The 26,858-nt window shown below is 39.0% G+C and overlaps 1 protein-coding gene across 2 annotated transcripts in view; it reads left to right on the forward strand.

Annotated features, from left to right (window-relative positions):
- Positions 1-25,853, forward strand: part of kcnb1 (potassium voltage-gated channel, Shab-related subfamily, member 1) — a 38,872-nt gene extending 13,019 nt beyond the window's left edge. For both annotated transcript variants that reach the window (XM_006783120.3, XM_006783119.3), the window contains exon 3: positions 17,733-25,853. In XM_006783120.3, the coding sequence (XP_006783183.2) occupies positions 17,733-19,649 (1,917 nt within the window). In that variant the 3' untranslated portion in view covers positions 19,650-25,853. The remainder of the gene's footprint in view (positions 1-17,732) is intronic.
- Positions 25,854-26,858: the final 1,005 nt, after the last annotated feature.

Raw genomic sequence — 26,858 nt, forward strand, 5'->3', positions numbered from 1 at the left:
GCTAAAGATTTTTGAAATTGTAATATATTGATCAGTATTATTAGTTAACAATGAAGAGTGGTCTTAGAAAGAGTTTTGCCTTCTGCAGTAGCTGTTTCAACAATGTGCTGCATATTTCATGTTCATTCACTGTTAATGTGCAGAGGGTCTGGCAGAGTTGTGTTTGTGAGTATTTTATAAGTCATGTCATGCATTTTGTAGTGGATAGATCTGAACTGGTGGTGTCATTTCAGCTCCTCAGGTTTGCACCGGGGCATAACAAGTTTTAGTGAAGGTGGTTTGTTGGTTTTCTTAGTTTACTAATTTCAGTGGACATGTTCTGTCTGTTTCTGTGATATAAATTATGTAACTATGGTCATCACAGTAACAGTTGTGGACCTTATTCTAAATTTTTAGTTGTTGTGCAAGGATATGCTTAGAAAAAGTCGATTTTTGTTTTGTTTTGTCAGAAGTGTATTTTTACTGATGAAGAAAAATCATGACTTTCGTAGAATAGTAGAGTGTGAGGAGGTGGTCAGCTGCAAGCGCCTTTCATTCAATTTGGAGTTAAGCTGTTACATGAGCTAGGGAAAGACATTAAGACATCACATTTCCAAAGAGGAATGAAGCCTCAGGGGCAATGGCTGTAAGGGGAAAAAAATTAGAGATGAGGAGATCTGGAAAACTGAAGACTGAAACTATGAAAATTATTTGTGTGACATGTAGAAATTGAGTCAGGAAAACAGAATAATAAAGAAGCAGATTTCTCACTTAGGGTAAAAAGAAATCAAGTGTTTCTCTTAGCCTGGGGAAAGAACACTTCAAATTCTGGGTTGTCTCTATATGGCGATGTATTCGTTTAATATCTGCCTCTTACAGATATGGGAATCATGTGCGTCATAGCATTGTGTCTGTAGGGCCTCAGATGACAGCAATCTTTCACTTCACAATATAAACAAAACTTCTCTTAACTGAATACGTCTAATTAGGGTTAGACCTTCACAATCTTCCCACCACAGATGAAAATTGCTCTATTTATGAAAAGACACCACCTGTCTCTCCTGATGTGGTTGGTGTTCAGTGGGTTAAGCAAACAACTTTCACCTGTTAAATGCTGAAATGCTGTGTGACACTCAGAATTATCTCTGGTTTATTCTTTAGCCCACCTGTATATGTCTGTGCTCTGTGTCTCCCTTTTTTCTATTCAGGTCAATTTGATTTTATTTGTATAACTCCAGTTCACAACGACAGTTGCCTCTTACAGTGATGCTTTATATTGTAAGGTAAAGACCCTGCAATAATACAAAGAAGACAGAGACCCAACAATTATATAACCCCACTTGAGCAAGTGGGGAGAAAAAAACAGTGGCAAGTTTGAATACAAAAATTTCAGCTACAATGTTCATGCTCAAACATCAAGGTAAGGAGATCTCAGAAAGCTGATCTTTTATCTGGAGTAGGAACCTTCAGGAATATACTCCAAGTAATTTTAAGTAGTGCATAATTTCTGGCAATTTTCATGTTAAACTATAAATATGATGTACTTTTAAGTGAGTGATGGCTGTATTATGTGGTGGTTTAACCTTGCCTTTTTAAATTATTCTGCATAATATTGGCGTGGATCGTACATATTCCACTATTCATTTGTCCTGTTTGAAAATGGGGTATGTCTACAAAGACATATGTATTTACATAGACAGTAGAGACTCAGTTCTTTAACTATTAAGGTAAACCTGGATAACATTAATTGAAAAGCTTCTGATAATCACTTTAATGGAGAGTATTTTATTTTATTATTATTTTTATTTTTTCCTTTATATTAGATTAGATTTGAAAGGATGGGGCTTATCCTTTAAAACAAAGCAAAAAATTACAGGAAAATTACTCAACAATTAACTCTCATCTAACAGTTCCTCCGTAGATGTAGTTTCCAGAAAAAGTCATTCTGGGACACAGCGGCTCTGGAGAAAACACGTGTATGGTTGCATTAATCATAAAATATTTAGCACAGCTAGGAAGGAAAAGCATCAACGATTGGCTTCACTCTTTAACATGAAGACATATACACTATAATATGTGTTCCCTACTCTTTAATCTATAAAAAAAAAAACAGTCTGGTTTATGGTAAATTTAAAGACAGTTTTCATTTGGTACTTTCATTATTGCAGTTGGTGTCAAAAAGAGAGTGTACTGTGCACTGAAGTTTTGTCTCACTTGTAGATGTAACAGTATGTGTAGTGATTAATTTTGAAACTCCTGTGTAAGTTATTCCGAGTCAGTACTAGCCCTGAAGGAGAGAGCCCATCAAAGACTGGCACAACTGCTGAATCATGATATTAGTGTGTACGACACACTGTACCGTGATGCTGCTTAAGCAACATTGAAAATTTAAAACCTCTGAGCAACAATGTTCCCTTTTCGGAAAAGCAGTGAGAAATTTAAGAAGAATATGCACGATGTAAAGATTTTGCAACTCTGGAGAGTTAGTGTGGCAGTAATAGTTTTCTCTGTTGTGTAAGTTACCGTATGTGTAACTTCCAGGTTATACTTGAAGTTGTGCTGGGAAATCCTATCTTTTTGCTAGGGCTCCTTTTCCTAGAGGTTTGAAGAATAAAAAGCGTCAAAACGAAGCTGAAGGACTAAAACAAATTGAGCTTAACAAATCCTGAACATACCAGTCATTCATCTGTACATTTTTTTACCATCCAACATGGGGTCGTAGGCAGGCCATCACTGAGATTTATGCCTGAACTTCAAATAAAATACATTTAGTTGCTTTTACTCTTACCATTTACTAATCTCTGAGCAATGTCTGAGAGTCTGAAATAAATCCTAAGAGAATCACTGGTGAATAATAAATTCATACTTGCATATCATATGCTCATACGTATTTAATGTGGAAACTGTCAGTGTCATCTTTCTACACTGCTCACTGTCCAGTGAATGAGGAGCTAATTAATTGGTCAGCTAGCCCTAATGGATTAGATTTATTTCACATTAATACAGATAATATGTACCCTAAGCAGTCCTCACAAGCATACAAAAAGCCTACAAAACGGGTTGGGATGGTTAAGAGGTGTCAGTAATAAACTTCTCTAGAGTCATTTAGATTCACCCTACAGATGGAGACAGATTGAGCAGCAGCAAGAGTAGCAAGTGTTTGCATCACTGTTACAGGAGCACAGCAGAGCAGCAGAGTGGATGTTGTGGGGCATTGGCAGTGAGATTTAGTTATTGCAAGGGGACATTAGATATACAGCATCTTGCATCAGGTACAGTTTGTCATGTGCCTTATGCATCAGAACAACTCGGCATGTTTTTCCTGAACTAACTCACAGGCTTTGATCCATTAAATAAAATGTGCAGTAAACAGTATTATGTGTTTGCTTAAAAGCTGATGTATACAGCATATCAGCATATCATTGTATGATGGCATTCAGTAATTTATACAAACATTTATTATTACAGATAATATACAACTGTTTGTTCATTTCCTGTCTTCTTCATGTCTTACACACAATGCAGAAAAAAGTAGCATGGCGTTATATTCTGCTCACGGTCCTTCGGTGAGGCTTTTTCTCTATTACCTTTGAATGCAACCTCCCTGCACTTCATATCCAATTCTCAACATAACATATATGTGCTCAGATCAACAGAATCTCTACAAAGGTTTCACAGGAACAAGCTGATCCGATTCTGGTGGCTTTTGCTGCTTTCTTCATTGGTGGATTTCACTTCACTGTGCAGGTTATTTTGAAAGGCAACTGAATAGAGTGAAGGCCACTCTACTGTGGTAAAGGAGACATATTTATCAAGGGAATATGGAGAGGAGACTTAACTATTAGTGCAAGAGGCTTTTCACCGAAAATAACACTTTCACTTAAACTTTGTTCTGGTTCCAGGTTACAACATGTAAACCCAAATGAAGAGACACACAGTTTTGTGCAGAAAACACACAAGTAGTCAGTTTTCAGTACTGCTTTTTTCTTCTTCGCAGGCTATGTCTTTTAGACTGTTTGCTTACCCCAAACAGGGATTAACCAGTCACAGTGAATGTAAACAGGCAGAGCTGTTGCCTTTGTTCAAAATCAAAAGTACAATTTTAAAAAGTGCTATGTAGTGCTATGAAAAAACTTATCACGTTTTGAAATGAAAGCATACTCACTTCCAATGTTAAGGCTTAACATATCAGGATATGGCACATCTTAAAATATGGTAAATAAAACCTGTGTCATTAATTATCTAACAAAGACTTAAATCAAAATACAGAAGCCCTGCACACTTTTAAATTAAGAGAGTATATGTTAGTCATTAATTGTTCATCCACAAGTGTGAGCACATCTATAAAAACAGACGTTTTGGCAATTTTCAGGTCTGAAGCATTCAGTGTCATGTGGAGAAATGTGACAAGTGAGGACCCAAAATGCAGGGCACAAAAGGCAGGCAGGGCTCCATGAAATTTTGATTGGGGCAAAAAGAAATAGCAACAGGGAGAAGGAGAGTCCAAAAAAAGCATTTCTGGGAATTGGCTGGCCATAAGGCTAAACAGAGGAGATGTAGCAGTTTTAGGGGCAGGCCAAGCCACAGAGCTAGATATAGGGGCTGGAGCCAGCAGTGAAGCTTATGCGGCCAGGGATGCAGGCTCAGGCTGAGGGCCATTGTGGACTGTGGCGAGGAATGCCTGCTTCCTCCTGGAGGAAGTAGCAGGGAGTGCGCCGCTGGCAGGCCTCTCATCCTCAGACCACCGTTCCACCAACAAAGAAGCACTCGGGTGCTGGGCAGCTGGACTCTCAACAGGCTGGGCTAGTTCGGCTAACGAGAAGCAGACTCCTCGTGTGGAGGAGCGTAAGAAGTGAGGACCCAAAATGTCAGCACGAAGGCAAGCAGAGTTCAGTGAATATCAAGCTGTTTCTTTAGGCTAATGGCAAGTAATCCAAAAAAGACCAAACAAAGTTAAAAAAGGGAAAACTGAAAACTATAAACTACCAGAAAATACAGTGTGAGCTAAAAAATAAAAACACTAAAGCAAGAGGAAGACACACTCAAAGAACTAGTGGGAGGACATACAGAAGGACAGTTGGGGAAGTGAACACAACTGGGGAGAACGAGACACAGGAAACAACTGAAAGTACAAGACTGGACAAGTATGGCTTTTTTGAAAGGCTTGTTGGAAGAAAGTCTCCTCTCTCTGAACAAAATATGGCAGCACAGCTTAGGAAAACAGGTTAGAGATGTTTAGCCATGCTGCATAGCAACATATTTGGTGGATCATGAAGAAATATCAACAGAAACACCTCATACCAATGATCAAGGACAGCTGTGGAAGGTGGTAAATTGCTGCTTCTTATATAGCGCTTTTCTACTCTTACCACTCTTTATACAGCTTGCCTGATTCACACATTCAAAGCTGAAGTGCTTTCTACCTAACATTCACACACATTCACAATCCAAAGTATGCATCGGAGAGCAACTTAGGATACTTGGCATGCAGACTGGAGTACCTAGGGATTGTACCATAAAACTAAATGACTAGTAGATAACCTGCTCTGCCTCTTGAGCTATAGCCACTAGATAATTACAGCCACCCTTTGGGATTGTTTTCTAGCCACAGGACCTGTCACGTTGCAACCATTGAATCAACCACAGAATTTTCTGTGTACCAAAGTATTTTAAAGGCATATGTGAGGCTATCTGTCCAACTGCTAAAGGTTTTCTGACACTGGGTCATGCAACAGGACGATGATCCCAAGCAGTAGAGCTACAATAGAATGGCTAAATAAAAAAAGAATTAGTCATGTTGTAGTGGTCCAGTCAAAGTCCAGGTCTCAACTAAATTGAAATGCTGTGGTGGGACCTTAAAAGAGATGTGGATAAATGAATCTCTGCAATGCCTAATGAACTGAAGCAACCTTGTAAAGAAGAGTGGGCCAAAATTCCTCCAAAACTTTGAGACTGATTAAGTCATACAGAATGATTACTTCAAGTTACTAATGCTGAAGGTGTATCTGCAAGCTACTGATGGGGTACACTTAGTTTTTAACACACTGCTTCTGCATTTTGGCTTAATTCGTTTTTATTACATAAATAAGGGCACAGTCTAATGTGTCATGTTCTTCTTCATCTGAGAAGTGTATTTACCTAATTTCAAGTCTGGCTAAGGACCAGGTTATTATTTTTTTTATTATATCCTAATATGTACTAAAGAGTGTGATTTTTTTTCCACCTGAGCTAGTTTGTTAGAACAAGGTGAGTGGTTTGATGTTAATTTAGCAGGTAACCAGTTACACATGTGAATAAATGATTAGATACGGCTACAAAATATTTTAGGATTATTTTTGTTTACTATTTTGCCCTGTTGACTGATTCCACAGACTAATGTTTATTCTCTGTTCCAGTAAAGTAGTTTGATTAAGATTTGCTGAGGAAATTTGGTTTAATATAATCTAAACTAGTCTAAATGTTCTATCATAGATCTACTGTAAAATGATGCATAAAAGCTATTAAACTATTATAATTTAATATGAAATTATGGAAGACGTTATTATTGGTGTCCCTTTTATAAACATATTTTTTAATGCAATAACAATATAATAATTGTCAGCTGAATTATGCTAATAGAAACCCTAGGTTGGGTACAGTGTGTATGTATACTGTAAAGATTTGCATATTGCAAAGTGTCTTGTGTGGAGGTTGATGAATGGAGCTGACTTCTGTTTTATTAGGTTAAAAAATAAAACAGTAGGCTATTTATTTCATTTTTTACCATTACTGTATTGTTTTACTGCTACTGTTAAATTAGATTAGTCTGTCTGACGCTGTCCTCAACTCCACTAACTGAAAGCCAGATAAATGGGTGAGGGCGTGCAGATTTTACAGTAGGTACACTAAAATAAAAACATTTTAGACAACAGCTAACAGTAGTGTCCTGTAAAGCTTGTACAGCAAAAAAAAAAGCTATTGTTGTGGGTTATAGCCCATGCATTGTTAAATTAGGGTTTTGTGCTCTGCCAGTACTTTTTTGTCACTAAACCAAAACATTTGATATTGTGCTCATCCTGGTGGAATGATACATTATTTTACTGGACATGACACGTGGTTTCGTCACAGTCTGACACTGAGCTGTTGGGAGCAAATCAAAAGAGATTTTTGTAAGAGCAAAATCAAGTGCTCATAGCTGTCCAATTACCAAAAACTTTAAGGATTTGCATGTTAATTTGAGTGTAACACTCAATGGGATTAACAGCACTCAGACTGAATGGCCGCTGATTTTGGTGCTCAAACTGTGAAATAAGGACCGTTACGCAGTTAGCAAGTTGAATATCTGCAGTAAGCGTGTTTGAGTGTAGGATTAAGAGCGATCTTGCTTTATATTGCTCTCGCTCTGCGAATAGAATACATGGCATTCACATCTTGCAGGCTAGGTCATGCATAACTTGCCTTTGTGTCTGTGTTTTTGAGCTTCTTTAGTTCACTCTTTCACTACCAGCGCTGAAATGTTTAAGAGTTCACTGTCACTATCACCATGGTAACTGTCATTTCTGTGAAACATGCAGCTGCCTTCTATTCAAGCATCATTGTTGATTGACGATGTGTGTGTGTGTGTGTGTGTGTTGTTGTGTGCATTTCTGTAAAGGAGTTATGTGTGGGTCTTTTTCTGCCTACATCTATCTTTGCGTTTCAAATCAGTGTTTCACTCGCTTTTAACTTTTCCTCCTGTGCTGATGTGTGCGGAGTACTTCATGATGTTCTCTGATTTCGTAATAAATAAATCATTGTAGAATGGCACACTGTGTGAACTGCATTAAACAATATAGCAGCAAAATATATCTGAACGATGTAATAACCTTGCCTCTTTGTTTTTTGTTTTTGATGAGAAAAGTTCTTAAGGTGTTATTTTTATGCATTTCATAGACAGAAGGAACAGGTGAAGCTTCACCACACATTGCATTAATTACCCTTAACTGTCCTGTAAAATCATCAGTCTACACTCATACCCACTGATTAATCTTTTAATTCCCTGTGAATGTTTTAAATGCTTTGTAGTTCACGTTACACTGTTATTTCTGATGAGAACAGCTTTCTTTGGTGTATCAATCCAGACAGTATACTGTTTCTATTTATATAACCACCATGGACCAGTCAGAGTTTAAATATAGATGCTGAGTCTGGATTCTCTTCTTCATCTGAAATGCATGAATAATTGAGAGGGAGAGGCGATGAGGTGGGATTCATTCAGGAGATGGATGGGGCAAGCATAGATTTCCTACCTACTTTAGTGGTTTACTGAATTGGGTTCTGGTGCACTTTGTGCATGTAAGCACTGCATGAGTTGGGGAAAAGTTTGCTGAAGATCCCAAAAATGGCCTGTTTCAGACTTTTCTATTCCCTCAAACCACATATTTTTAAAAGGTGAAATTATAAAACGGAGAAATAAATACAAGCTCATCACATATACAACCACTCAAAAGTTTGGGGTTGCTCAACAATGATGAGGATTAATGAAATCTTTCACCATCTATAATTTATATGCATACTGTTGTATGGCTTTTTGGGGTATTTCCCACTTAGATAAGTCGTCGTGTACTGCAAATGAGCCTTTCTTAGTCTGAGAATATGCTGATGAATTTCTGAAGAAAGTGCTTTATTTGAAGAGGATTAAGACATTGTAATCAAACATTGGCAAGCTGTGGACCCATTAATAGCCAAATGTATGTGTCTTTAATCAACAGCACAGTTTTTAGCTGTGCTATCATATTAGGTATCAACATTAGGTAACAAGATGCGCCACTGGACAAATGGCTGCTTTTATGGTTGCTTATGTAAATATTTTATTAAAAACTATAAATGATGAATGAAAATGATGAATTTCCATTTATAGCATTTCTTAACTTATCTAATAAAAACAACTGTGCTTTTCTTTAAAAAAAAAAAGGGTTTTTTGAGTGGTATAGTATAAAGGCACATAATTACATTCCTACATCTAATCTCGAATCAGTTCAAAAAGGTTACAGTTTGAGCATGAGATGTGATTTCACTAAATCTTTTAAAATTAAGTGGTCTGAAGGAAAAACAAATCGCGTGCATGTGATATCCAAACATTTAATAATGTGCTATTCACCTTTGCCTCACTAAGCCACATACAAGAAGGCTAAGAGTACAGTAGAATGAATGTCACGGAAGCAAGGTCACAATACTGGCAGGATCTCCCACGAAGGGCCATGAGATATAAGTTATTCATTTTGGCAAGATGTGGGAGGTTAAGATAAATGAGGCTGTGCTGTTCAAAGTTAAGAAGCGATGTCTGCTGGGGAGACTACAGCTGAGCCACTGCAAATTGTGTGTGCGTATTTCAAGCTATCATGCTGGGGGAAAATGTGGAAGACACAGTCTCCTCCCGTCTCCATGGAAACCCCATCTCTTTCACAGGCAGCGAGGAGGCAGAGCCATTCTATTCGAAACAGGAGTGTGAATTATTCCACATTATTTAGCGCTCACATTATTACTCACATACTACTGACCACTGATAATAACATCCTGAAGAAAACGAAGAACGATGGCTTGGTTTTATGATTCCTGTCAAATGGTAGAAGTCAAATGGTAGAAGACCTAGCATGTGGCACGGGGTGCAAACATCTGCAAGTAAAGGTCGTGTCTGGCACACTCATGTCTGCTCCCTTTTTAAATAATGATGGGGGCTTTTAGTTTTATTTAAATATTGAGCCACAGTGCCATAGAAAAATATTAACCAACTGAAGTGATGCCTATGCTACTGCAGCTGAAGCTCTGCTAAAACGCAAAAAGCGATGTGACACAAATACCGGAGAAACCTGGACACAGAATAGAGACAGAAGCAGATGGTTAAAAGCTTGGTGAGCTCTCAGAAAGGTACAAATCAGGGACAGAGGGAAAGAGAGAGGGAGAGACAGAGAAGGAGACTCTGTCAGACTTGCTTTTCACAAGCAGGTCCACGTAGCCACCTCCTGTCGAGCTTCAAGGGGGTTGTCATGGTGACAGTGGCTGGCAGTCAAGGCTGGGAGAGTGTTGCATGGTTTCCCAGTGGCCTCCAATGTGGCTCATGGGATGATGGGAAAGCAAGTCAGCTGTGAGTGGATCTTAGTGAGCAAGCAAGACCTGAATTTACTCAGCCAAAAATAGAGCCCGCACACCTTTACGCTTCAGACCATGCTTGTTCAGGTGTTTAAGTTTAAGGAGAGCCTGTCATTATAATGTAGGTCTAACGTGTTTCCCTGGGTGAGTGCTGGCAAAGGTAACAGACAGGGATGCTGGGACTCACAGGCACACTGTTAAAGCAGAAGAGTCTGTTGCTCCTGTTGCTGCAAATGAGACAAGGTGCCAGCCAGAGCACTGGGAGTCAGGGAGTTCCTTAACTGTCACTTGGGATGCCACCAGACTTAGTGCAGAGTGAGAATACTAACCTGAATTCAGTTGCGTTTAACAGTAATACTATTAATGCAGTAATACATTTCCTCTGCATAAATGCATAGGAGGAGCACCTTTGTAGTAAGAGCACAGCTGGAAAGTATTCTTAACTCTTTCTCCCATAAAGATGAAATTTAATGACCTCTCATGTACCTTTGATGAAAAGTTTTGAAACCTCACTAATTTCTGACACACACCCAGTAAATTTGTTTCTGGAAGCAGACTTGAACTGCTCAGTTCAGAAAAGACAAACAACAGTTCCTCCTATTTGGTGTCCAAGGGAAAAAGAGTTAAAGAACACAGTTTAACCTTTTTATATATCCTGTAAACAGACTTGTTGGGGTTGGGTAGGTTTCATTTCCAATTGCTCTATAAAAAGCTTTACTCCACCTGTTTGAAACCTCTTGATACTTTAGTTTCAGGCAATGAGTGAATTGGAAATACAGTAATTTAAAATCATGAATAACAACCTGTTTTTTGTAGCTGTTCATATTCTCTAAGGAAAAAAAGAGGTATGAAAAAAAAATAGTTTTAGAGAATTACTATAACTGTAATTTCAATGTTGCCATGGTTTGTTTCCAGAGCTTTACACACATATATGTATATATACATATATATGTGTAAAGTTCAAGGTTCTCTCCTTGCTGTATGAGAACTGGGTTGATAGATGAATGAGCCTGACCCTGGCAAAGCCAATGCAGCGCAAAGAAATGAATCACAGCTGCTGCGACACAGCCAGCATAAAAGCAGGCTGTTGTATCTGAAAAAGAGTGGGTAGTGAAGCACACCCAGGTACAAGCACAAGAAGATGGGCAAAAATAATTTGACAAGGAGTTTGCCCTGTTTCGAGTCCCAAGTGCTAAGGATAGTGTATGAGACAGTATTCCCTCTGCAGAGAATTCCATTTATAAAAACTTACTCTTTTGGATGACTTTTGAGGGCATCCTTCATACCAGTTATGTCCAGGACTTCTTTTTCAAGCACACTAATGAGGGCTGGTGTCACCTTGTCCAAAACGATGGTGTTGCTCTTTGCAGACTATTGTGTCTGCACAAGTGTGCCATGAGGGACCAGTGTGATCTGGCTTTGTTTAGTGTCACGGTGGGATTTCCTGTCACTCTGCTCTTGCTCACATGTTGTCTTCTCCTCTCCTCTAGATATTAATATCTCCCTCCCTTTGTCCTTTATCCCCTTTATTAGACCATGGCGCATTCATCGGTAGTTGCTGTCATTTTTTTTTTTTTTGGTTAATATAATGAAATCAATTATACAGTATCCACCACAGAAAAATTGCAGGGTAGGATCTCGGGTGTGGCTGCTATTAACATCCGTTTTGTCATGTGGACAACTGAGAGTCTAAAAATAGTCGGTTATGTTTGAGCTCCATTTAACATTTTCCTAACATGCACATGCTTGCGGTCTCTTTTTTCTAGTAAACTGAAAGGTTTTATCACAGATTTGGGGTTCAGTAATCTTATGAAATTAGCACCCCGTGACACCGAACAATTTAAGGAAGTAAGAGATAAAGACAAGTCAGGCAGGGATAGAGAGCGAGCACAGTTTGTAGAGGCAAGGCCATCAGGGACAGTGGCTACTGGGAAATGTGCAGGGTTTCCTAGTGGAACTTAACCTCATAACCATAAGACACAGCAGCACCAGTGTGCCTTCATTAGCGACCTTTTTATAGCTTCTCAATCTATTACCTTCTGCCCTTTTTTGTCCTCCTGTTTCTGTATCTTTCCTGACTCGTTACGATTCTACTGTATCGAGTAATAAGTGGGCGAACTTTAATATGTTGTGTTATACTTGTAACACACCCTGTTACAAGTATAACATGTCGAAGTTTTCTCTTTAACGGCATCGTGTTTTTTCACTGCATCATCTCCACCCCTTTACTTTCGTGCTGGCTTTGTCAGCTCCACCCTCACTCTCCAGTCCCAGCACCTCTCTTCTCTTCAAGTGTTTGATTCAAACAGATTTCCTCCAGGGCAGGAGGGAGAGGAGCACAGAGGGAAGAAAATAAACAGATAGGGTCATTATTCATGTCTGCCACGATGCTATGGCAACAGTGTCCTCCTGCTCTGATTGGTCGTAGATAAGGTTGTCTTTTGAGCCGTCACTTTTACTCTTGGGAGTCCGAATTGTTAGATCATGTCAAGGCCCTCGCTGTCAATCATTGCTGTCAGTCACCTTCTAACAACCTTTGTTAAAACCCTTCCTTTTTTTGCCTGTAAGTTGTGATTTCTTCTAGATGATTTATACAAAAAACAATATATCAAGTGCTCCATGTGAGGCTTTGGTTCTTTTGTTGATGCATGTATTACCCGCAGATTCAGTTTATCACTGAGGTTTTGATCAAGGAAGGAAGTCACAGTGAAATATTTCACTTTGTACTGTTAGCTATGTTAAACTGCTGGACTGAATAATATATCTCACCCCCTATGCGGCATTTTGGTCCAACACTGCACTCATTTTTGGAGTATTTTAACTATCCTATGATTGATTTCATCATATAACATCCTAACCTCTTTTGTGTGGGCTATTGCCAAAACAGGCTCAGTGTTCTAGCTGCAGCCTCCTACTCATCCTCCAAGTTGTGCTGTTTGGAGCTGGAGTCATTTAGGGTTAATATAACAAATGCGGACTGAAGTTCATGAAGTAAGGAACTAAAGGAATCAGATGTAACATTGCATTCATCTTGAAGGCTCAAATCATTTATTATAGTAATAGACAAAGATGTAAGTCATCCGTAAACAGTATGTGATACAGTCCTGTGCAAAAGTCCTGAGCCACACCTTAATTTTTCATATTTTGCCAGGAAAGTAGGAAATTGGTTGAGCAATTTATTATATCATATATTTATATATATCATATTTTTTATTGCAATGGCAGTGTGTTTTGGAACCTTTTTTTTTTTTTTTTTTGCATATTTTCTGTTTGACGAGTCTTTGATTTATGATTATAGCCAGCAGATTATTTATTACCAACTGCTTGGTTTAAGTTATCGGGCCTAGGAATATTTTGGAGGAAGCATGTCAGCTGCAAACTAGCTTGCAGGTTACCAGGGTAAAGGAGCTGGAGTTTTCATGGTCTCCCCATGTTTGTGTGGGTCATTGTTTGTGTTCTCACAGGCACTCCAGCTTCCACCCACATTCCAAAAACACCCAGTTAGTGGGGTCGGGTTACTTGGTGATTCTAAACTGTCCATAGGTGCAAAAGGATGTCTGTCTGAGTTACCCCACCTCTTGCCCTGTGGCAGCTGGGATAGGCTCCACACCATGGATGGATGGTCTGGCTCCTTGGAAGCAAAATATAAAGAAATGAGGGTTGGCTGAAGACCTCTGCACAGTACTGTATATAGTATGTGACATTTTGTATCAGTCACTGTAAACTAAAAAAAAAAAGCAGCATACAGTATATTAGTTTATGATAAATACACAAAATATACACCAGTGGATTATGTTGACTCTGTGATTCATCCTCACTCAAGTCAGACAGGAACAGGAGCCCCTCTCTTTTACCTCAGCATTAAGATCACGGGAGACCCGCTGGATTTGTTCCCTTTATTCCCAATTATAAAGGAAAGCTGGAGAGTTTTTTTAAGCTGTTATCACTGAAACGCACACAGGGATAGTCAGTGTCTGACTTTTTTATAACAGTATATAGTATATTTTACACATATTCTAAGTCAGTGGTTTTCAAAGTGTTTTGCCTTAGGCAACCAAAGTGTGAGCCAAAATTTCAAAGCATATTTATTTATATCTGTAAAAAATAGCCTCTGTAATTAGATCTCCGTTTGAATTTTATTTTGGACAGTCTATTTGCAGCTTCTAAAACTAGCTTACCACCAGCAATTATATATGTACTGAGTTGCAAATACCTTGTTAGACACTTTCACATAATCCAGGTCTTTCTGCTTCTGGTTCAAAATAGGTTATCTTCTGCGGAAGGCCAAGTTTCTTTTACATGCACCCATTTAGCTTGTTGCACCAAAAACTAAAGCATTAGCCACCTTCTTCTAAACCTTACTAACTCAGGCTGAAGGCTGTTGACATCCCCGGTCCATACTAAAGCCAAAAGACAAGTTGCTTTTTTCACGGTTTTTCTTTAGGTGTTTGTTTGTCTGCACTGTAGTTAGTTGAGGTCTGGTTCAAAAAAGAAAGTGATTAAGCGAGTATTAATCTTCTGGCTGTAAATGTTTCCTAGTCTTGTAATTATAGCCATCCAACTGACTAGAGTTCCCTTTAACAAAAATTTTTCAAAGAATGGAAAAAGTAGAGAAGAGCCTAGACCAGTCAGAACAGAAAGCCACAAACTCGATATCAGGAAAATATGCAATGTTCAATAACATTTTCAAGACCACTAGGGGGGAGAAGGACAAAAATAAAAGGAATATATGCAAATATATTTATCTACAGTCCTGTTTTATTTCCTGTGCCTCTCACTTGACACCATAGCTCTGTTACAGATCAGCTGGTAAGCTATGCTGCTGCCGTTATGGTATAGTTTCCTCGGCTTCACTGTTTGCCCTTAAGAGAAAAATGTCACACAAATAATCGTGTTATCGTCATACAAATGGGCATATTAATGTTATCATTTTAGAATTAGCCATAGCTGTTAGCCACTATCTTGTGACAATAACTAAACAAACAGCTAATGTAGATAACTGATTATAGCTAAATGGCTATGTCAATGTGTGCACTGGCCAAGTTAATGCTTATGGTAATTAATACTTAAATTTTGTTGAAACAGGAGTTTTACTGACCTCACAAAATGTTCCATAAAGGCTAAAGTGTCCGTGTTCATCAAGTTTGTTCTGCTGCTCTTCATGTGTTCAGCTGCTAGTGAGGGGAGGGGTGGTGTGTCCGCCTGTCTGTGTGTAAATGTGTGTGCGCTGAAGGAAGTGAAGATGACACTGTTGCAAAAGAGTTTCTAATCTGACAGTAATTTTTAGAATCCATTGGTAGTAGATTATAATTTTTGACAAATCTTTTAGGTTTTTTATGCTGATACATTATTGAAAACCCCAAAACAACGGCCACTGTGTGTATCAAATGGTACTATAAGTATCAGTTCTGGTGACAACCCTAATCAGACTAAACACTGTTGAATCAATGGTCAATATGTGATCTGCCATTTTTGTTTGACTGCATTAAAGGAGATTTAAGGCAACAGGAAGTTTCGAATGCTATTTACACTATCTACTGTTACTATCATTTTTTTCCTAACATTTAAAAAAAATATTGAAATTCTGTGCTGCTAAATTTTCCAGTTAAAACATCCTTGTAATGGTCAGGTGTTGAGGACAAGTATTTTTCAGCCAGAGAAAAGAACAACAAATAGTGAACTCAGCTGTTTTTCTTCTTTAAAAAGTATAATTTGCCCAGAACTCATTGAACTCATATGCTCTTAAACCTTCTTTTATTAATGTGTTTATTTCCAGTTTTTATGCTTGTCTTTTTTGCTCTGTACAGTGTCCTTGGGTGTTTTGAAAGGCGCTTTTAAATAAATTGTATTACTATTATTATTAAAAGTTTTTCTTTTTAGTCTAGTTAGCAACATAAGTTCTTTGTGCAACAGATAAATTTAGACATCTGTCTAACTTGGTAGGAAATGAGGTAAAAAAGAGAAAAACTCTTTGCTTTATTTACATCATGGTCCATCTGTCTTTGTTTATCTAACCCCGATACTATTTTTCGGCACAGTGTTCCTTATTAGACCATTTCGGGAGCTACTGTTCCACATGACAGCTCGAGGACTAAAATTTTAAAGTGTCATACTAAATCAAATCAAACATCAAGATTTCATTCAAGTGATTTTTGTAAACTAACCTTTAATATGAGGCATAACTAAGTTTTTTGTCTTCTACAAAGTTAAATGTAAAATCATTCTAGCTATTTTTTTTGTGTGTGAGCTGGACTTGATGGTATATCGCATGCTGGATGGCACTGCAACATTTTCTCAAGTATTTTTCATACAACATTACGCAGTCACTTACTCAGATCAAACAAACTCAAGAATAACATACTTCAAAGCAAACGCAACCATTTTTTTGTTTACACAATGAATCCTGGTTGATGGGGGTGCTGTCAGTGCTCAGAGAGGTGTAGTCTGCCACCACGTACGTGCTTGTTAGCATGATTGGTGGAGAGTGGGTGGGGTAGCGTGTGTGTCAGGGTGCTGTTTTTTGACAGACTTCCCAGTTCTGTGTACTGCGTAAAGTGAATCATCAGCATCATCAAGTGCAGTAGATTCTGGGGACATTCTGCTCCTATGTGGTTATTGCAGGTTCATTTTCATTACATGGTGGTGTCAAGTGACGGCGAGTGAGAGGTCTCTCCTCAGTAATTCTAGAGAGACCATAATGGGAGAAAACAGTGTAAAACTACATGTGGATTATGTTTTACCCTTATCCTACTCTTAAATAGAGAGCACCGAAGCCTTTCAATTAGTCACTGATTTCGTGGCTAGCAAGTAGGTTCAGCACTCTGTGATAATGGTGGGCTCATCTTAATTATCTTAACATGACAATTTCAGCACAGGGGTAAGTGCTCAAGAGCCCATTTGAGCTCTCGAGGGCTCTGTCCAACCTCCAGTTTGGAAAATGTCATAAAATATCATTAAAAAAAAACTACACCAAAAATAAGCATTTACTGTTTTACCCAGTTCCCAGTTTTATGTTTTAGAAAAGTATTCAGTGAGTCTGATATGTGTTGCTGTGATACTTTTGTTTTTGTTGATTGGTGCTAAACATAATTGTCCACTCAAGCACACTCACTCATGTGGATCAGCCTGATAAGTGAGTTATGAATAAATAAGTGGTCCAAGTTTGTCTAATCCATTAGCTCTCAGGCAGTCACACTGTCAGTCAAGCATTTATAGAAGGTTTATTTAAACTGTTATAGTTTAATCACTTGCATATAGCTTAATTGTGTGATCAAGTAATAAAAGTATGCTCAAGTGCACACTTGACGATGATTTCAATTTCATAGTTTCCACTTAATGCAGCTTTCAACTTCAAGTTTAAGTCATTAAGGCGAAAGAATGTTTTTCATGCAACATCGTACACAAAGCTGTAAATAGAAAAAGATAAATTATACCAAATTTGTTTTGTCTTTAAAATAGTACCACTTCTTCTAAATACACCTGAGTGCAGTTTTCAAGGTTTTTAGCAGGTTTGCTGTTCCCAACATCTTGAGCTCGCTGAGTGTCTTCAAAGTCTGCAACAAAACCTCTCAAGTGACCAAAGTTTTAATTACTGTAAGCCATTCTCTGATGCATAAAATCTCATATTGACTAATTTTGTCTTTCAGATACTCGCCATCATCTCCATCCTCTTCATTGTGCTTTCCACCATTGCCCTGTCTCTGAACACCCTACCAGAGCTACAGGATACAGATGAGTTTGGCCAATCCACAGACAACCCTCAACTTGCCCACGTGGAGGCTGTCTGCATTGCCTGGTTTACCATGGAATACCTGCTCCGTTTCCTCTCCTCCCCGAATAAATGGAAGTTCTTTAAGGGTCCTCTAAATGTTATTGACTTGTTGGCCATCCTGCCCTACTACGTCACCATTTTCCTGACAGAATCCAACAAGAGTGTATTACAGTTTCAAAATGTTCGGCGTGTGGTTCAGATTTTTAGGATCATGCGTATTCTACGTATCTTGAAACTGGCTCGTCACTCTACAGGTCTTCAGTCTCTGGGTTTCACCCTCAGGAGGAGTTACAATGAGTTGGGCCTACTTATTCTTTTCCTTGCCATGGGTATCATGATTTTCTCCAGTCTGGTATTTTTTGCTGAGAAGGATGAAGAGGATACAAAGTTTAAAAGCATTCCAGCTTCTTTCTGGTGGGCTACAATTACTATGACCACAGTGGGCTATGGTGACATCTACCCCAAAACTCTCTTGGGAAAGATTGTCGGGGGGTTATGCTGCATAGCTGGAGTACTTGTGATCGCTCTACCTATTCCTATTATTGTAAATAACTTTTCTGAATTCTATAAGGAACAGAAGAGGCAAGAAAAGGCCCTTAAAAGAAGAGAAGCCTTAGAAAGGGCAAAGAGAAATGGCAGCATTGTCTCAATGAACTTGAAAGAAGCATTTGCACGTAGTGCAGAGCTGATGGATGTGGTGGTGGAGAAGAGCGAGAGGCCTCATGACAACCACCTCTCACCCAGCCGCTGGAAATGGACTCCCAAGAGGGCTGCATCAGAGACAAGCTCAAACCGTTCTTTCAATGCCCAGGAGTTAGGTTCTCCCAGCAAGGCCCAAGTCACCAGTCCCCAGAGGTTAAATGTTCAGAAACTAGAAGAGATGTACAACCAGATGGCAAAGACACAGTCACAACCCAACCTCAATGCTAAAGAAAGGGCCTCCAGAGTTGGTAAACAGAGGGATGAGATAGAGCTGGGGGCTATACATGACCATGGTCAACAAGCCCTTGGAAACAGGGATGGAGTTGGAGACATGAAAAGCTTATCCAGCATTGACAGCTACATTAGTTGTGCAACAGACTTCCAGGAGAATCCACGCTTCTCCCACAGTCCTGCAATAGATCTTGGTCTTCAGGAAAGCAACCGCTTCTCATACAGTCCAGCGACAGCATTGTCCCAGCACACCAATACAAAAACTGGCCAGCAAACAACAGGGGACCGTGAGCCCATGCTGACCCCTGTGTCTGTCACAAAGACGGACAGCACAAGGAAATTTTTCTTTTCTGGAATCTCGTCAAAAAGCCTTATTCCCAAAGGAGGCTGCCGCAGCGACGGGGAATCAGGACTTTCCCCACTTTCAGACAGCTCAGTTGTGTCAGACCACTCTCTGTTAAGCCCTGAAACCTCTGTGTACACTACTGCCAGCAGCAGGACCCCACCAAAGTCTCCAGAAGGCACTCCCCTGGCCCCAACTGTCTTCACCTTCCATGACTCCTCCATCAGCAAGTACATTGATGCCGATACAGACGATGATGAGCACCTCCGTGACATGTCTGACACCAGTCCCTCTGAGCGTCTCCTGGCTGATGCAAGCCCGAAACGCAGCATTAATATAAATTACCAGAGGGGCACTAACCATTTAGAAGCAGCCCAGAAAATGCTGGGTCAGAATTGTCTGTTCCCGCTAGAAGGGATTCGTGGGCTAGCTCATGAAAATCACATAGGACCAGAGATGGCACGTAGACCAAAGGCTGAGAGGGGACGTCAAAATACTTTGGATAAAGGCCTCTGAGGTGCAAGTGAAGCAAAAAATAACAGCAAGTTTGGGACAGAGTGTTTTTGGTACAGACACCTTAGAGGCTAAAACACTCCAAGCCAGAGACAAAGGAAGGAGAGACAACCGGTCTCGCTAAAACATTTCACAAATTACCTGAGCATGCCACTGGGCAATAAGCCTTGGGTGAACATGTGTAGTGAATACTCTGGGAGAAAAACATTTCTTAATTGAAGAATGTCACTGCCCCTCCTTCAGCTCATTCCTATAAGGAGATATTCCACACACACAACAAAAGAGCAATCCCAAGTAGCCAATGGGTCTGTTCAGAGATGTAGAGTCATCAGAGAAATAAAGCTGTAGTTATAAGTGCGAAACCCAGCTAAATGATGGTTTTAGTTGCAGGGGGTTATCTCTAAAAAATCCCCGCAGCCACTTTCCAGAACTAAGTCCCGATTGATTTTGTAGTCTTGAAGATACAGGAGAGGACCTAGAAGCCTATAAGCTACTTACTTGTGCCCTCCATTCCCAAACCTGGCCTTAGTCATTTACATTCGTAGGGGTGTGCATGTCTGCTTATATGTGTGCCTGTGTCTATAAGAGACAGAGCAAGAGAGAGTGAACAGTAATGAATGGCCAAATGATAATTCATGTACACACACTTTTAAGATTGTCTAGCCTGATTTATTTTTCTATAGATAAGAGAAAGTTCCTATTAGAAATAAGTACATTTCTGGTCTGCTGTGTCATAATCACATGTGAAGAGTTATCTCGTATGAGGTTCAGTGTTTTGGCACAGACGCTGCTCCAGCTCATCATGCATTATAATGACCACTTTTCCTGTTAACAGTGTTTTGCTAACTCATGTTAACATGTCTTGGTGAGAGTGAATGATCGAATGACGGATAGATTTCCTAGCACATCGGAATCTTTTTTTTTGGACCAAGAGGTTTCTTTTTGACATGGGCTAACAAAAGAAAGAATTATGCTGATTGCTGCATAAAATGCACATTATGAAAGCATGCGTGTACCCAGTCTCATAACATAAAATAACATGATGATTTGCTTGTCCATCATCTCTAAATAAAAAAAAACATATATAAGGAAATCCTCCTAGCCTACTGACATGATGTTTAGAGCAGTTGTTCAGCATGCATCAGCCTTCGTTTGACCAACATAAAAGCAACCAAATTGTTCACAAATGCATGAACGATATGTGTATAAAACAGCAAAAGCAGGGGAGTTATCCAACCCCTATTTTGTTTCTTAAATGATAAAAAATATATATATAACAGCACCATCCGCAACCAGATCCAGCTTACCATTAATCGGGTGCAAATGCCAGAACTGATAAAACTCATGCATGAGTGCACACACACACACCGGCAAACTATACATCCAGGTACTGGAGACAATTTTCAGGATACCATAGATACGTTTAGTTTCCATGGTGATAGCTGTTTCCTCAAATGTTGGTAACAGCTAAGCAGTGTTTTGTTAATTGGAGTGGCGAAGGTCGACTTACATGTAACATATGCTCACACACATTTACGAATCACACACGGAGACACGTGAACCCATAAAGCGACAGTAGTTGCATGTTAGCTGAGCCACTCCTCACTGTGCATATTCATGAGTACTGTGTAAATCTAACATTATAATATAAGGACTTTGTACTTTATTATTTATGTTCATGAATTCAGTTTTAATATATGTTCTGTTATCCCCTGGATTGGCAGACACAACTCTCCGTACGCCTGTGTGATTACACTGCTACATAGTATAGCGAGGACGAGTCGCTTAACAAGAATTGCTGCACTCTTCATACTGATTGTAGATGGTGAGAGAGGCAAAACAGAAGTGGTCCTCGTGATCTTAAAAATATATTAAGTGCTACTTTACACGCCAGATTGTATATAAAACATGGACTTAGCCAATGTGAAATCAGCCACCGGTGCCTGGAGCATTTTAGCCTCTTTTCCACTAGTACCTAGTTAGCTTGACTCGACTCAGTGGTTTCTGTTATCAGGTACTTTTTACCCTTCAACCGTAAAAGGCTGATATGGTATTGTTGTCACTGGCGGGCGAGCAGTGTGGTCACCCAAGTTGTGAATGCGACCACTCAAAACGAGGCGATGTTGACATTCATACCATAGGTGTACCTAGCAAAAATCTCAGACGAGTTGGAATGTCATGACCTCGGTGTCAAGGTCAAGTTTAGAGATTAAGTTTTCTGAAAATCTTATGAATGTGATAACTCCAGACAGACCCCACCTAGGATATTCCAGTTTATACCATATCTGGATCTACTGGGAGGCTGAGGGGTGTCCACCAGTATTTTTAGTACGTTCCCAAGTGAGCTGAGTTGAGCTGAAAATCTGACGTCAACAGACTGCATGCCACTGATTAGCCATGTAGTGACGTCACTGGATGAGTCATGAGAGTGACTCCTTCACGAGAATCAACCAAGAGTCCACCACAGGATTATCACCCTGTCCCTAGCATTCTTTTCTGCCATGCCAACTCTTCTCATGTCCTTCTTTACTACATCTATGAATCTTCTCTGTGGTCTTCTTTTTTCCTCCTGCCTGACCTGTCCATCCTGGTCACTCCCAATGCTTCCACACTTCCTTTCACATTTTGCTGTCACAAATCACCCATGTTACTCACCTTCACCCTGCCTGCACTCTTCTCTTCTTCACCATCCATTGCTGTGAATGGTTGATGCCAGGTATTTGAACTCATCCACCTTCACTGCTTCTGCTCGTTGTACATTCACTGTCTCCATCGCATTCACACACATGTATTTTGTCTTGCTTCTACTGATTGTCATTCCTCTTCTCTCCAGCGCATACCTCCACCTCTCCAGGCTCTCTTTCACCTGCTCCCTATAAAAAGAAAAAAACATGATTAATAAGACTTAGAAGACGGGATTGCAAACATAAACTCAACAGAAAAGTATTTACCCTGGTCCTAAACTAAGAGAGCAATGGAATAACTTTCTGAAAGACTTTCTCTTTTGCAACCATTGGACATCAGAAATATTAAATGTTTCAGCACTTATGTAAGGGATTTACTTTAAAGCTAAGTCCATCTTTTATATACAAGATTTCCACCCATTAACATAAGCTGAGTTACAGTATCAAGAGTCCTTCCACAATCTCTTGAAATGTAATTTCTAGTGCAAAAGTACAAGGTTTTTGTAACGTCTTTAAAAGTCCTTTGAGTAGGTACAATACGCCTTCTGTCATCACATCTTTCATAAATGTTAACAAGATGAGCAAAGAACCTCAGTGCCAACAAAATATACTGTCAAAAGAAAAAAGAATAACTTTAAAATCATTCTCAGTCTTTTCCTGACACAAATATACTGGCAAATGATGCACGCAAATAAGAGCATTGCACTATTATAAATCTATTTTTTCAGAATTTATCCAACCTAAGTTGATTGACGCATATCGTTTTAGTGTTGTAGTTTAGAGTCTAATCACAAATCCTGATTTCACTTCCTGTTTTAATCACAGAGTTGGACCATTTCATATTGCTCTCCCATAGTGAGAGGAGCTGAGGTGTGAAAGGAATACCAACGACTGCGAGAAGCAGAGGGAACTGTGTGTATGTGTGTGTGTGAGAGGGAGAAAGGGAGACTGCTGTAAAGCTGGGGCATTATGGCAGTGTGGTTGCTGCTTAATGGAAAAGAATGAACTGTTTCCAATATGAATGTGCAGGCTGGGGGAATCCTGCCTTTTGTTTTCTCTCTATTCCATCTACAGTCCTGACTGTAACATGCAGCAGTAATGCAGATTGCAATACAAAGAAAATATTAGAGTTGTGTGAGAAAATAGGATTATTTTTAGTTGATGTTTTTGAAGTGCAGCTTTATTTATAGCTGGGAAAAGAGATACGGGAGGAGCATTTTATGAATCGTGTTTAGTATAATTAAGCAGATAATTGTACTGATAATAGCTTCATCTCATTGACTCACGTTGTATTACACCTTTACATTTTTCCTGTGTGTGTAGATATTTATTTTTATTTAATGTCTTTCTTTATTTGAAGTACCAAAAAAACAAAAACAAAAAAATCCCCCACAATGCTAAAAAATTACAATAATTACCCACAAACAGCTGTTAAATAGATTTTTGTTATAAGAAAATATCCTGTTGCACAACAGTTGACTGTGGGTATTGAAAATGATCCAGATGGTCTCTGGTAATGTTGCTTTGGTTACGTTCCTACATGTATACTGTCCAATAAATGTGTGTAATTCTTCACATTTTCCTGAGGTTGAAGTCACAGGTTAAATCCCAAAGGAATTCATGACAAATTTAGTCAAACAGATTTTATTTTCTTCAGTTTCAACAAGAAAAAATACAGTTCAACTTATTTCACCTGATTATCCCTTACTGTCCATTTTGATTTTGTTACTTGAGTCAAGAAAAAACAAAAAGAAGCCAGACAAATATTTTAGGGTGAATTAAGAGATAAATATGAAATATGAAGGGCATTGAGCTCACACAACCCCTGCTTAAGCACCACGTGAGCGTCTGTCCTATCATTTCGGTTTTCTATATTATTGTAGTCAGGGACCATTTTTCACTAAAATATCTCTCAACAATGATGACAATCAATATATCACGAATGGGCAGCAAGCACTAGTGTAGAGACCTGAGATTCATCTTGGAAAAATATTACGCAAATGCACAACCATGTGTGCACACACACTGACAAGTACTGAAATCCTGACACTAGCATTCTTATAATTAAGCTTTTAGAAAGGAGAGAGCAAAGAAATATCAAGTATGATGTTTGATTTCATATTTAGACTGTGATACTGTGACACAATACCACCATAATAATAATAGTTTTTAAAAAAAGTGTCATTCATTTCTACATTTAGCTTCATTTCATTTTATTTGGACACTTAAATCCACTAAATTTTCAAGGGAGCCATTCAAATTAATTGAATCTAATAGTATAGCAGACCTTTTAATTTCACCGAGGTTCCCTGTGGAGCAATCCGATGTGAACCAAAGGACTAAACCATGACTCTTTATCAAGACAACACAATCTAGTGACTTCTTTTACCTCATCTTTATTGAAACCAATTAAAATTAAGAGCACAAGTTCTCTAAGATTTTTATAAGTACAATTCCTAATCATCCCATATGACTCCCAGCTGTACAGTATTACGCATTTAGTTAAAATCTAAAAGAGAATTTAATTGTTGAGCTAGCTGCTAAATTTAAAAAAGAGGTTAAAGGAGTTTCCGTTCTTTTGTTTTCTTATTTCTTTAATTTATTCTTCAAACCCCACAGGACTTTTTCAAGGACGTGATAGTTTCCAAAACCTGGTGAGAACTACTGCTTTAGCAAGTAGTCCAATTCCACAGTCTCTGAATCTAACACTGTATTACAGGGTTGGGGTCGATTCAAGGTAGTGCACAAGACACATCACACGTGGCGCTATAATAAAAAGCAGTATTAAAGCATGAGAAACGGACAAATTCAAACATAAACTATTTTTTCCCTATAATTTAAGGTCTCAGTGGAATTGACCCCAACCTTGCCTAAGCCATCAGTCTTTGTAAAGTACACTGATTCCAGGGAATTGAAAAAAGATATTTGAATGACCTTAGCCAGCTCTTATACAATGTTGTTTGTAGGTCCCGAGGCTGTCTGTTTTGTAAAACAAAAACAAAAAGAGAAAAACATTTTTACCTGTTGACTTTCTATGCTGTTGTTTCTGTATAAATGTTCTATTGTTCAGTGCATGTTGTAACTTTGGCGTTGTAACTGGTTGTGATTCACACAGAGCCAGTACTTTACATGTTAAAAGAAAGTGTCTCAATGTCCCAAGATATTTTTATTTCTTAATAAAAAGCAACGTTTCCCTTAAATGAATCAAAAATGAAATAAATCAGATCACTTTACATTTTGATTAAGAATTGTTGGCTTTGATTTCACTGTTTCCAGCACATAATAGTTCAACTAATGTTGTTTTCTGACATATCGAAAATTATACTAAGCTGTTTGAGAAAGCTACAGTTGTGCATTGATCAGCACTATTCATATAAACAGGTTTAGTAACCATTATTCTGGCTGGGTGGATCAGGTGACCCTGAATCCTCCTTTAGTCACGCTGCAGTAGACTGCTAGGGGCTTCCCATGATGCACTGAGTGCTTCTTCTTCACTCACTCACTCTTTCACTGTGTGTTTATACAGGCTCAGCCCCCCCCCCTCCTCCCCCCCGAGCCTGCTGAAGGTTTCTTCCTGTTAAAAGGGAGTTTTTCCTTCCCAATGTCGCCAAGTGCTTGCTCAAAGGGGGTCGTTTGATTGTAGGGTCTTTACCTTATAATATAAAGAGCCTTGAGGCAACTACTGTTGTAATTTGGTGCTATGTAAATGAAACTGAATTGGAATCTAAGTGATCATTGTATGTACAGAATGCAGGCCATCAGAAGAAAGCAGGACGAGGTTAGATGAAGAGGAAGCTGTTGACTGTTGAGCTGGAACAAGCTTCCAGCCTCCCCACACATCTCCACACTCCCCTGCATCTAGGGTTTCCCACTGCCTGCCACTGGAGAGACTGCCTTCTGCAGGGGGGGGAAGGGAGAAATTATTTAGTGGTCACAGGTCTTTGCCTTAAACTCAAGTGATAAGCAATGTTGCCATCTAGTGGCAGTGGTCACTGTTAACCAATTAGGCTGAAACGATAAGTTTCAAATCGGAAATCTGAGATGAAAAACAAAACAAAGAAACAAAAAACCCTGTGTCATTACAGTACAGCTGCACTTAAGCTAACCCCGAACCCCTCAAAATGCAGACGTGCAGATCAGCAGATGCACACGTATTGGCTCAGATACATGTATAACTATGTGCTCCATCAGGTAATAAGGACAGGATCCTGTATGCACAATAAATGTTAGCCAGGTTTACAGTAAATATGTTCACTGGTATGTTAAATTAAGGAATATTTGTGTTTTTGGAAGACTTTTTAAAATTATGTTTTATGCAATATACCAATATTTGTATTGTCTTGTCTTTATGTTATTAGGGCTGATCCTAAATAAGATTTGAAAACATTTACCGGGTTCTTAAATCATAATTTTAGTTAATGTATTTTAATTACTTTTTAAAAATACTTTTGGCATTAGTAAACTGCCCCCTCATTCCCCACAGCAGATCTCCTTATTTGTTTTTACACCAGATGCAACCCTCCCATTT

This window comes from Neolamprologus brichardi, chromosome 5 (genome assembly GCF_056152115.1).
Source record: "Neolamprologus brichardi isolate AB-2024 chromosome 5, ASM5615211v1, whole genome shotgun sequence".
NCBI lineage: Eukaryota > Metazoa > Chordata > Actinopteri > Cichliformes > Cichlidae > Neolamprologus > Neolamprologus brichardi.